The following is a 12,179-nucleotide window of genomic DNA, read 5'->3' as shown; positions in this document are numbered from 1 at the left end:
CACTCTCCCCACAGGTGCACAGTTCACAGCCTCACACTCTCCCCACAGGTACACGGTGACTTCACAGCCTCACACTCTCCCCACAGGTGCACAGTGACTTCACAGCTGCAGCCACACGGGGCGCCATGGCCGTCATTGATGGCAATGTGATGGCCATCAACCCCAGTGAGGAGACCAAGATGCAGATGTTCATCTGGAACAACATCTTTTTCAGCCTGGGCTTCGATGTCCGTGACCACTACAAGGACTTTGGTGGGGACGTAGCAGCCTATGTGGCCCCCACCAATGACCTGAATGGCGTGCGCACGTACAATGCAGTGGACGTGGAGGGTCTGTACACGCTGGGCACAGTGGTGGTGGATTACCGTGGCTACCGTGTCACGGCCCAGTCTATCATCCCTGGCATCTTGGAGCGGGACCAGGAGCAGAGCGTCATCTACGGCTCCATTGACTTTGGAAAGACTGTGGTGTCCCACCCGCGCTACTTGGAGCTGCTGGAGCGCACCAGCCGGCCCCTCAAGATCCTGCGGCACCGGGTGCTCAATGACCAGGAGGAGGAGGTGGAGCTCTGCTCCTCCGTGGAATGCAAGGGCATCATAGGCAATGACGGACGCCACTACATCCTTGACCTGCTGCGCACCTTCCCTCCTGACCTCAACTTCCTGCCTGTACCCGGCGAGGAGCTGCCCGAGGAGTGTACCCGAGCCGGCTTCCCCCGCGCCCACCGGCACAAGCTCTGCTGCCTGCGCCAGGAGCTGGTTGACGCCTTCGTGGAGCACCGGTGAGGAGGGGACACTGCCTGGGTGGTTCTGGGGCCTGATTATGGCAAGTGAAGAAGAGCTTACCTGGCCTGGGCCACAGCTCTCACCCACTGATATCAGATGGCCTGGTGCTGACATTCCAGGGCTGTATTTTCCCTCTCAAAGTGCCGGTGGCATTCCTGTGACAGTCAGCGCCCCGACCTGCGAATCTCTGTCTTGGCTCCACACACACCACCACACTGCCCTCAGCCTTCAGGCTGCGTTTGAGGCGCTGGGTGTGATGTGTCCCATGCTTGCAGTCCCCAGCCCCGGCAGGCTCAGCACTTGGGCCCTGAGCCACCAGGCAGTTGCTGGGCCAGCTGAGCCTGAGGCAGTGCCTTCCCTGGCCTGGTCCTCCTCGTTGCTCTAGGTACCTCCTCTTCATGAAGCTGGCGGCCCTGCAACTAATGCAGCAGAAAGCCAGCAAGATGGAGACCCCCGCCTCATTGGAAAATGGTGCTCCCCCTTCATTGGAGCCCAAAGCTGAAGTCTCACCAGGACCTGAGGGAGTTGGTGAGGAGGAGGGCAGCAGTGCTAGCGGCCTGGCCAAGGTGAAGGAGCTGGCAGAGACCATCGCCTCAGATGATGGTGCAGGTGAGGCTGTGGAGATGCTAGGGGAGGAGTGGGATCCTCGGTGGGCTCTGCACAGTGTGGAGCAACCCCACTGACAGTGGGGTGTGCGCCTCTCCATAGCAGACCCACGGAGCCGGGAGGTCATCTGCAATGCCTGCAAGGCCGTTGGTTCCATCAGTACCACAGCTTTCGACATTCGCTTCAACCCTGACATCTTCTCACCAGGTAAGCCGTAGGGCCTAGAGGGCTTGGGAGCAGGATGGCGTGCTGAGTGATCATGGGGCCCTCTTTCCATTCCCCTCTGCCCTTCCTGTCTGGTTCAAGCCTCTCTTCCTTTCCCAGGGGTCCGCTTCCCTGAGTCCTGCCAGGAGGAGGTTCGAGACCAGAAGCAGCTGTTGAAAGATGCAGCTGCTTTCCTGCTCTCTTGCCAGATCCCTGGCTTGGTGAGTGGCTTAGAGCTGTGAGACCTTGGCAGGAGCTTTACTCTCCTGATGTCCTGAGCAGAGCAGATGGGGAGACTGACCCAGTGAGCCACCACACACATGCAGGCCCTGTGTGTGCTGATGGTTTGGGGGTCGGTCCTGGAACCCTGGTGTTGAGAGCTGGGAAAAGGATTTCATCCTCCTCATTCCCACAGTATTTGTTCTTGAGCCCTTTGATGTGGCAGTGCTCCATTCAGATAGCAGCTCCCTGGAAGTCCTGGTGGTAACAGTTGGTCCTGAGTTGCAGGGGAGTAGAAGTCAGGGTCAATTGCTCACGCCCAGCTGTGCTTAGTCCCCTTTCCCTTGTTCCTGTGGGGGAGTTTAGATCTTAGTCCCTGACTCCTCAGTGCCTGGGCTAGCGGGTGCTCCAGACGGAGCCAGGGTGGGGAGGAGGGCAGAGGCCCGGCTGCTGGGGCCTGACCTGCTGCAGCCTGCAGGTGAAGGACTGCACAGACCATGCGGTGCTACCCATGGATGGAGCCACACTGGCTGAGGTGATGCGCCAGCGTGGCATCAACATGCGCTACCTGGGCAAAGTGCTGGACCTGGTGCTCAGGAGCCCCGCCCGTGACCAACTGGACCACATCTACGTGAGTGGTCTCAGGGTGGGCCGTGAGACTGGAGTATCGGGGGTGGGAGACCTAGGGCTTGACTGAGACTTCCTGTTGTGAATGTTTGCAGAAAATCGGCATTGGAGAACTCATCACCCGTTCTGCCAAGCACATCTTCAAGACCTACTTACAGGTAGCACTGTCTTGCACCTGGCCTGGCCGGTTACTTTTGGGAGGTGTGGGACCCTGGAGAAGAGCCCTGTGCTGTGGGCCTTTGTGACTTCGGCCTAACCCTCGCTCACAGGGCGTCGAACTCTCAGGCCTCTCAGCCGCCATCAGCCACTTTCTGAACTGCTTCCTGAGTTCCTACCCCAATCCTGTGGCCCACCTGCCTGCTGACGAGCTGGTCTCCAAGAAGAGGAACAAGAGGAGGAAAAACCGGCCCCCAGGGGCTGCAGATAACACCGCCTGGGCTGTGATGACTCCCCAGGAGCTCTGGAAGAACATCTGCCAGGAGGCTAAGAACTACTTTGACTTCAGCCTCGAGTGGTACGGGAACCGGCTTGGAGGAACCAGCCAGAGAAGCGGGCATGGGCCCTAGTGGCAGGGCATAATCTTATTATACTGCTGGGATATGTGGTCAGTTCTGGGCATGAGTTTGAGGATGAGAGTAGCTAGAGGGGGCTCCAGGGGCTTGGTGTTCAGGTGGAATAGCTGCTGATGGGAAAGGGGCAGAGAAGGTGCCAACCTGCTGTTGCCTCTCTCCCAGTGAGACTGTGGACCAGGCAGTGGAAACCTACGCTCTGCAGAAGATCACACTGTTGCGTGAGATCGCCCTGAAAACAGGGATCCAGGTGGGCACAGTGTCCTGTTGGCCCCAGGGGGCTCTCTTGGGGCCACTGGTGGGCAGTGGGTCTACTGTGGGGCCATTCCTTGTCATTCATATGTTGATGTGTGGCGGGGAGAGGCTTCTGTAGCCTGGAGGCTGGCCTGTTGACGTGCCAGGCTCTGCCCCCCAGATCCTGTTGAAGGAATACAGCTTTGACAGCCGCCACAAGCCTGCGTTCACTGAGGAAGACGTGCTCAACATCTTCCCCGTGGTCAAGCATGTCAGCCCCAAGGCCTCGGATGCCTTCCACTTTTTCCAGAGCGGGCAGGCTAAAGTACAACAGGGTGCGTGGCTGGGTGGGCCTGGGTGGGGGCCGGGTCTCCTCCCCTCCCACCCTGACCTGCCACCCCATGGGCGCTCCCCAGGTTTCCTGAAGGAGGGTTGCGAGCTCATCAACGAGGCCCTGAACCTGTTTAACAACGTCTACGGAGCCATGCATGTGGAGATTTGTGCCTGCTTGCGTCTGCTTGCCCGGCTGCACTACATCATGGGCGACTATGCCGAGGTGGGCCTTAAGCACCTTCCAGCTGTGTCAGCAAAGACCTCAGGGCCTGGCTTGGTGTTGGGGGCATGGGGAGAATGGTGTTGCCCCCTCAGCCAGCCACAGGAAATGGGAGTCTAGGTCTGGGGTCTGGCCTAAGAGGGGTTAGAATGTTCAACTTGTGGTCTCCCATGACTGTAGATCAGGGAGACCCCAATAATTGCTTGATGTGTCCCCTCCTTGTTCCCATCTATAGAATTGGGGTGATGGGGACCTTCCCCATCAGGCCTCTGGGAGGGTAGAGGCTCCGTGGTAGAACATTTGCCATATGTGGAGGCATCGTCACTGTTTTGTCCCACCAGTTGCCCAGTAGTCATCCTGTCGTTACCCCTGGTCCTGGGGCTCTGAGAGGCTGCTCCAGGGGCCAGGGTTTTAGGCTTCCCCACCCTACTTCAGAGGGACTGTCTGTGTGTGGGTGTTTTAGTGAATGCTTGTTTTTTAGAGCAGCATTAGATAGATTTTTTTATGTACATTTCTTAGAAAAAATTTAGGTCAGGAGAACTCTGTTTTGACCTCCAAAAGAAAGTGCAGCCAGAGGTGGGGGCTGCTGCTAGGGCCACGAGGGGACATGTCCCCACCCTGGGATTGACGCACCCCCCCATCTCCTCAGGCCCTGAGCAACCAACAGAAGGCAGTGCTGATGAGCGAGCGTGTGATGGGCATCGAGCACCCCAACACCATCCAGGAATACGTGGGTAGCCCTCTGGGGTCAGGGTCTGCACAGGTGGGGCCTGCAGGCTGGCCTGGTCTGACCTTGGCCCGCCCTGCAGATGCACCTGGCTCTGTATTGCTTCGCCAGCAGCCAGCTGTCCACAGCCTTGAGTCTGCTGTATCGTGCCCGCTACCTCATGCTGCTTGTGTTCGGGGAAGACCACCCTGAGATGGCCTTACTGGATGTGAGTGCTGGGGGTGGGGCTGTCGGACTGACCTCAGGATCCCGGGGCACCATGGGAAACTGACCATGATTCTCCACCTGCCCCAGAACAACATTGGGCTGGTGCTGCACGGGGTGATGGAGTACGAGCTGTCCTTGCGCTTCCTGGAGAATGCGTTAGCCGTCAGCACCAAGTATCATGGGCCCAGGTCCCTCAAGGTGGCCCTCAGGTGAGCTGTGCTGGCTGGGTTGCCCAGGAAAGGGTTCAGGGCTGTCTCCATCTGGTGCTTGAGGAACCTTCTCATCTCTCCCACCTCGCCTCTGAGTGGGATTGACTGTGGACTTCAGGGAGGGATCTAGAGTAGACTGCCATCTCCCTCCCTCAAAATCCAGCCCCACTGCTCCAGCCCACATGTGACCCTCCATGGCCCCTTGCAGCCACCACCTTGTTGCCCGGGTCTATGAGAGCAAAGCTGAGTTCCGGTCGGCCCTGCAGCACGAGAAGGAGGGCTACACCATCTACAAGACCCAGGTGAGTGGGTGTGAGGAGCGCAGAAACCAGGGGTGGGGGGGTGGGAGGGACAGTGACATCGAGTCTGTGTGGATGGTGAGAATGGCTGCACATTTCACAATTGCTGAGGTGACATACATTTTGTTAGATAGATTTCACCACAATAAAATTGGAAACAAAAAGATTCAGGTGGCCTGGGCAGTACTTGGGCAGAACCAGGCCTGATGCTTCCCTACCTGTAGCTGGGCGAGGACCACGAGAAAACCAAGGAGAGTTCTGAGTACCTCAAGTGCCTGACCCAGCAGGCTGTGGCCCTGCAGCGCACTATGAACGAAATCTACCGCAACGGCTCCAGTGCCAACATCCCACCCCTCAAGGTATGTCCCTGGGTAGGCTGGGGCGTCCACACCTCAGCCTTCTGGTTCTTCCTGGCTCATGTTTCCCACCATCCTTCAGTTCACAGCACCCAGCATGGCCAGTGTCTTGGAGCAGCTCAATGTCATCAATGGCATCCTTTTCATTCCTCTCAGGTGAGGCCCCCTTTACCTTCGGTTTCTTCCTTTTCTCTAAACATGTGATCCAGTGACACCTGCTTTGTGTCCTGCTCCCATCCTGCTGTAGGCGATGCCAGAAGTGAGGCACACTTTCACATGGCTATCATGCTTTCTTCCCCTCTTTGATGCCTTTGCTGGGAGAGGAAGCACTTGATCCCCACCTGTCCCTCACTGAACAAAGCGCAGAGCCTGATCCAGTTACACATACAGTTTAACAGAAGCCAGTAGGTGTGGCTGGGGTCCAGGCCCACTCTTCTGACACCCCACCCTTTACGCATTCTTCTACCCAGCCAAAAAGACTTGGAGAACTTGAAGGCTGAGGTAGCGCGGCGGCACCAACTCCAGGAGGCCAGCAGGAGCAGGGATAAGGCCGAGGAGCCCATGGCCACAGAATCGGAACCCGCAGGGCCCCTAGAGGAGCCTGGTGCCCAGCCCCAGGTGGTCAAGGACCCTTCTCCAAGTTTGCAGGGGTAGAAAGGGAGAAACAGATGGACAGTCCATCAGCTGCCCCATCACCCAGCAATCCAGTCTTCAGGAGAAGGGGGCATGCCCTGCAGACTGGCAGAGGACACAGCCCCTCTTCCTCCACATTTCCAAATCCTCCCCACCCTCAGCATCCTCCTGGGACCCTGGCCTGGCCCGCCTGCCCCCAACGATGTTTTTGCACTGGTTCAAAGAATATATAAAGCTGAGGCCCATTGAAGACATGTGATGAAGTGTGGGCATCAGTTCCCTGTGGGGGCAGGTGCCCCCAGCCCCCTGCCTTCAAGCAGGTGTGTGCAAGTGTGTCCCTGCCCGTGAGTGTCCTGACATGTCCCCTCTCACCTGTACATAGCCCCAAGTCTGTCCTGAGTGGGTGAATGCAGATGCGATTTCTCAGGTCATTTGGATGTTTGACATAAGTGGCTGCTGCTTTTGCTGCCACTGCCCCTGGGCCCAATCTGGTTTGAGGTTTCAGTTTTAAGCCAGAAAGATGGGGGGCTTTTCTGTGTCTTTATAGTGGTGAGAAGACAGCTCTGGTGGTCTAGAGGGCTGGGGTGCACGTTAGCTTTATGGCAAGATTGGAACTGCGGCCATTTCGCTGTGATTGGGGCTGACCTGCTGTGGCTCAGGGACGGGATGGTGGCAGTATGGGTGCCCCAGTATTTCTGTGCCCAGTCTGACCTCTCAGACCCTGGGCCCCCTGGGCCCCCTCAGGAGGCGCTGCCACAGACTTTGATCTGTCTCTCCCCGTCTTGCACCCCAGACGGGAATTAATACTGGGGGCTACAGTGTGAATGTATCCTTCTCCCCTTTTTAACCTGAGCTGCCTAGCGCACAGTGGGGGTGGGGCTTGGTGAAGAGGGGCAGGACTGAAGCATGGATCCTGGGGGATGTGACCAGGTAGAGTGACCGTCACTTAGTCACTTATTGGAGCCTAGCTTCCTACCTGATCCTCCTACGCAGCACCTTCTGCAGAGGGATTCGGTTGGCACGGGAGGATGCCCTATGGCCCACTGCTCCATTCTTCACCGCCTGTCTGTGCTGTCGCTCTGACCACGGTCAGGAGGAGACTGACGTGAGCCTGGGAGCTTGGCCAAGCGCTGCTTATGGGTATGGTCTGTCCAGACACCTTGTTTCAAAGGGAGTGGGCGTGAGCTAGCAAGCAAAGCTATCCCACAGCTGATCAAGAACTTTCTCTTGTTTTTAAACCATCACGTCTTCATTTCACATTGGAATAAAGTGAGTTTTTGAAACCTGCTGCTCCAGCCTCTTGCGTGTTCTGTGACTACTCTCACTCCGTCCTGAGGGGTGATGCCCAAAGTGTTAGTGATAAAAAAGCTTAACATAGATGAATGTGCATAAATTAGATCATGTTCCAGGTTAGCCAATGTTTAGGGAGGGATGGGGGTGGAGTCACAATCTGCAGTTTGCCTGTCAGTCACTAGGTCCAAGGCAGTACCTACCACATGAACCCCTTTCTCTGGTCCCTTGCCATAGAGCTCTAGTACAGGCTGGTGTGCGGACCGTCTCGTGGCAGAGCGGGGTACCTGAGGGCTGAGGCACCAGGCCTCACCGTGTATAAGACTGGGTTGCATCCCCAAGAGAAATTGCAGGGAAGGCTTTAGGCTGCTGGCTTTTGGAGATTCCGAGATGGGCAGGTGGATGGAAGGAGAGCTTGAAATGCCCCTGGAATTGATGACCTCTGCATGGAACCAGAACCGATTTAATTACCATTGGTTTGACTTACTGGCCTATTTTTCATGGGTAACCCCTAAACCTATCAGTGCTGATAGGTATCCAAATGGCAAGGGGCTGATGGTTAAAGAGGAAAGGGTGTGGAATCCAGCCTTTTTCCCCTTCTTTTAATGGATAGATTTAAAAAAAAAATTTTTCCCAGGTTATCCAGTAAGGTTTAGTGTGAGAACTGGTGTTAGGTTATAGTCTTCATTTAGATGGGCAACTACTCAAGATGGAAAATGGACTATCACTAAACTATGAGCCACACCCACGGTGCCTTTTCATGTCCCTCCCAATCTGTCACCAAAGTCTTTTTTTTTTTAAGGTTTTTATTGTGGATTGAGTGAAAGTTTTCAGGGCACATCATCGGTTTCACATTCAAACATTCATATACCTTGTTTCATTACATTGATTATAATCCCCTCCACATACCATCAGTTAACAGTGTTTCTCTATATCCTCTTTAGCTTTTTTTTGGGGGGGGGGGGGAAACTTTGCCTTTTTGGAATTTACAGTCTCAGCTTTTAGGGAAGGTTTTTACATTTATCTGTGGGTATCCAGGGCTCATGTATGGAATTACTAACCAGCATAACTGAATAATCAGATAAGGGACATTTTGCTATGTCTGCTAGGTGGCTAAAGTCTGATCCTCAGAGCCTATGGTTTGGACGATCAGCAACGCTTGGGCCCACAGGGACTTGAACTCCTGACCGGGTCTGCATGGTCTGCATCAGATTCCCCCTTATTATTTAACACCAAAGTCTTTTTGCTTCCCACTCATTTTTTTTCTTTTGGCCTTTTCTTAACATGCATATTACTTTTACAATAAAAGGATATGCTTAATTTTTTTTTTACAATCAAATTTAACTTTTAAGGGTTGACACCTGTCTTCACTTCCCACCCTCTAAAATCTAGTGGTTAAACTTGGGAGTATATAGAGACAACTGCTAAACTTAATTGCATATCCAGGAAAATGCAGTCAAACCGGTTCTGACTTTGCAGTGGGCAGTGCAGTGCCACACCAGGATGGTGTCCCATCCTCTTGCAAGGGGTAAATGTGAGACCAAAGAAGTGTGTAGTACGTTGTGTTGGCACCTGACAAGCATTCAGAGGTGAGGTGTTTCCTTCCCCTAGCCCTTCCAGCCCCACTTCCGTTGATAGAAGGGGTTGGCAACCAAAGTCATATTGATAACATTCGGAAAGGAACACTCTAGTGTTTGAGAGGCAAGTTTAAGTCCAAGATGTGAGGTCTAGGGACTGGAGACATTTACTTCAATTTCTCCATGGGTGATTAGCTCAAAAATTTACATCAGAATTGATGGGCTCTTCTCTGACAGCTTTAGAGGACTTGCGGGTGGGGCCCCCAAATTTGCATTCCTAACAAGTTCCTAACAGGTGATGCTGATGCCGCTAGCCTCAGAAGCACCAGCAGGATTCTATCAACTGGAGGATTATCAATCTGAACCCAAGTCTTGTTTACCAAAAACTAATCTGAAGGCAAGCACAGCCTTCCAGAGCCAGGGCAATGCTAGTCCCCCTACCCTGTCTTCCACTTTTTTGCCCTTCACTCTTCAGGTCAGACCACCAAGATTTTGGCAGATTTGGTACGACAAACAGCACATCAGGGTAGCCTGAAAAAGCTAGAATCCGTCCATAGGGAAAGTGTTTGCATTGGCCTAGGAGAAAGTGAGAACCTGATAAAGAAATGCAAAGTTTTCAGATGGCAAGAAACTCCCATCAGGCAATCTGCCTATTGCTCTGGGCCCAGCTTTCCACTTTGAGGGAGAAGCTATTCTCAACAGGTGGGTGGGAACAATAAAGAGCTGTGAGAAGAGCCACTATATCTCTCAGCACTTGCCCTTAAAGGTGGAGAACAGAGTACATTAAGGGCGAGCGCAGTGACTCCACAGGATAAGTACTGGACTGTGAAGCACAAGTCTACCAGATGCACCACAGATTAAAAGCATTGGAAACCATATACAGGGTCAGCGTCGCTGAGTTCTGATGAGATGGCACAGAACAAGTACATTAGTTGGGTAAATGGCAGGGCAACTAACACGTGGAAAACACAGAAGACCGTGGAACCAACAATCTTATATTTGGTATGTTTCAGCCAAAACGATAAACAATATTAAAAAGGGTAGGCTCTGACCACCAGAAGTGGCTCCAGTGGGCTAGGCCCAGCTGTAGGGCAGCTGGGCAGAGAAGGTGCTGCAGCCACCACCTGATGATGTCTGCTTCCTCAGCCCAAAGGCATGGCTGGCACTCCCAGAACAATGCCTTCCCCAAAGCCTTGTGGCCAGTCTCAGCGCTTGCCATACTCTTCCACGTGCAGTGTGAACACAGCCCTGTTTCTAACCAGGTCACAACTTACAATGGTTTAAACACCAAAAAGAAAAACCACTATCTAGTTTTATAGGCATATTTAATAGTTTACCAATTGGTACGATAAGATTTTTTTAATATGCAGAAAACATGAATAAATTTTGTTTTACACAGTCTGAGAGCAACAAATCTTACTGTAAAACACAAGAGCAATATTATATACATTCCTTTACTGATTTTTTAAAATTGTGTCGATATCTTCAGTTAACTCTTACAATCTGGGGAACTGTTTTCTCCAATCACCACCTCTCCAATGTTCAGACGGTACCAACACTTGCCTTCACGTCAGTGTCAGGATCAACTTTGAACTCGAAGATTTTGTTTGCTTCTAACATCTTCAGAGTGAGCTCTAGGGGTGTCTGAAGGATAGGCAGGACAAGAAAGCAGCTACTTACATGATATAGTGGACAGATAAAAAGGCCAGTTCAGTCCAGTTGTGACTTGTAAATCCACCTTGCCGTCTTCCCACCCCCACTGGAAAAAAAACACAAAACCTTTTCCACCGATTTTGTACATATCACTTCTCTACCAGAAGATTCTTTGCATCATCTAGATTAACACATTGGACTCAAATACAGCTGGACAGAAAATGTAACCATTTGAAGTGCCTTTTCTTTCTACAATTTTTTGTTTTAAACTTCAGTTGCTCAAGGATTATCAAGCCACCACTGTCAACAAAACAAAATACCCTTTTTATTTTTAAATAGTTTTTTTCCCCCCCAAATAAGTTAAAAAAAAAAACTATTTAGTGAGTGATATTACCTGGAAGTTCACATAGAAACAGAAAGAGGGGAAAAGGAGAGCAGGGCACTGACAGGAAGGAGACTGGGCATGGTGAATCTAGAGCCAAAGCTCCTGAAAGACTACAGCGAGCGCTCCACAGCCCGGGACGACTTGCTAACACTAGTGAGTTTGAGGAGTGCTCTGCCATTGGTCACACCACACATAGACACAACAGGATGGTCTTAAGTCTCCTAAAGTGCAAGATGCCATGTAAAATAGCAACTAGTCTCCACGGGATGGCTCAGCCACAGCTAACGTGGCTTGCACTTTCTAAGAGTGCGTGGCCAGGACTTCTCGGGCACTGGAATGTCTGTTCTGGTCTTCACACACACACACACAAGTCAAGAATCAACTGAGGATGCAGTTCTACCAGCTGTTTTATTTCTTCAATAGATGACCAATGTGATTAAGAATGTGAAAAAGCAGCAGGGACGTCTAAAGCAATGACTAAATCCCTCTACTTACAAAACACACCAGTAACTGCATCATTGTACTCATCCCAGGCAAGGCACAGGGTTAGACAGCAGACAGAGAAAACAGCAAGCAAGGGCATCAACAGGGCAGTGTCAAACAACAGTACAGGAAACCTTTGCAAATCGGATTCTGGATTGTGGATGGATCGCTCTCCCCCACCCTCCTTCATTATTCAAACAGGGCTCGTTATGTTTGGATCCAGTTGAGGACCATCCCTGAGATTCAATGTTCGCTGCTTCTTAAATGGAGGCTGTCGGTAACTTAACTAAGCAGCAGGCTGTGGAAAAACTCCCAAGTTAAGGATAACTTCGCTTACAGAGTAATATTGTTTCTCCTCCTTTGTCAACAAGAGTCACTGTAGGCTGAAGGGAAGGAACTCAGCAGAGAAGCAGCTTTGTTTCCTTCTCTAAATCGGTACCATTTTTTTCTTTTATTGTTCATCTTTATGAATGATTTCTAGATGTTGTGGCTTACCCTTAAACAATTTGTGTTGCTACATGCTAAAATGAATTAAAATACAAGACATTTATACATGTACAAAC

At 52.2% G+C, this 12,179-nt stretch overlaps 1 protein-coding gene across 1 annotated transcript in view; it reads left to right on the top strand.

Annotated features, from left to right (window-relative positions):
• CLUH (clustered mitochondria (cluA/CLU1) homolog) overlaps nucleotides 1–6,249 on the top strand; it is an 11,082-nt gene extending 4,833 nt beyond the window's left edge. Inside the window, exons 9-25 of the mRNA XM_006863246.1 lie at nucleotides 87–781; nucleotides 1,171–1,394; nucleotides 1,497–1,598; nucleotides 1,716–1,816; nucleotides 2,293–2,445; nucleotides 2,537–2,599; nucleotides 2,711–2,955; nucleotides 3,176–3,260; nucleotides 3,426–3,579; nucleotides 3,661–3,800; nucleotides 4,447–4,527; nucleotides 4,607–4,732; nucleotides 4,819–4,940; nucleotides 5,149–5,242; nucleotides 5,464–5,598; nucleotides 5,678–5,751; nucleotides 6,066–6,249. Coding sequence (XP_006863308.1) covers nucleotides 87–781; nucleotides 1,171–1,394; nucleotides 1,497–1,598; nucleotides 1,716–1,816; nucleotides 2,293–2,445; nucleotides 2,537–2,599; nucleotides 2,711–2,955; nucleotides 3,176–3,260; nucleotides 3,426–3,579; nucleotides 3,661–3,800; nucleotides 4,447–4,527; nucleotides 4,607–4,732; nucleotides 4,819–4,940; nucleotides 5,149–5,242; nucleotides 5,464–5,598; nucleotides 5,678–5,751; nucleotides 6,066–6,249 — 2,778 coding nt within the window. The remainder of the gene's footprint in view (nucleotides 1–86; nucleotides 782–1,170; nucleotides 1,395–1,496; nucleotides 1,599–1,715; nucleotides 1,817–2,292; nucleotides 2,446–2,536; nucleotides 2,600–2,710; nucleotides 2,956–3,175; nucleotides 3,261–3,425; nucleotides 3,580–3,660; nucleotides 3,801–4,446; nucleotides 4,528–4,606; nucleotides 4,733–4,818; nucleotides 4,941–5,148; nucleotides 5,243–5,463; nucleotides 5,599–5,677; nucleotides 5,752–6,065) is intronic.
• Nucleotides 6,250–12,179: the final 5,930 nt, after the last annotated feature.

This window comes from Chrysochloris asiatica, unplaced genomic scaffold, assembly GCF_000296735.1.
Source record: "Chrysochloris asiatica unplaced genomic scaffold, ChrAsi1.0 scaffold00054, whole genome shotgun sequence".
NCBI lineage: Eukaryota > Metazoa > Chordata > Mammalia > Afrosoricida > Chrysochloridae > Chrysochloris > Chrysochloris asiatica.
Note: the sequence above shows the minus strand (reverse complement) of the source record. Positions and strands in the feature narration are given on the sequence as shown.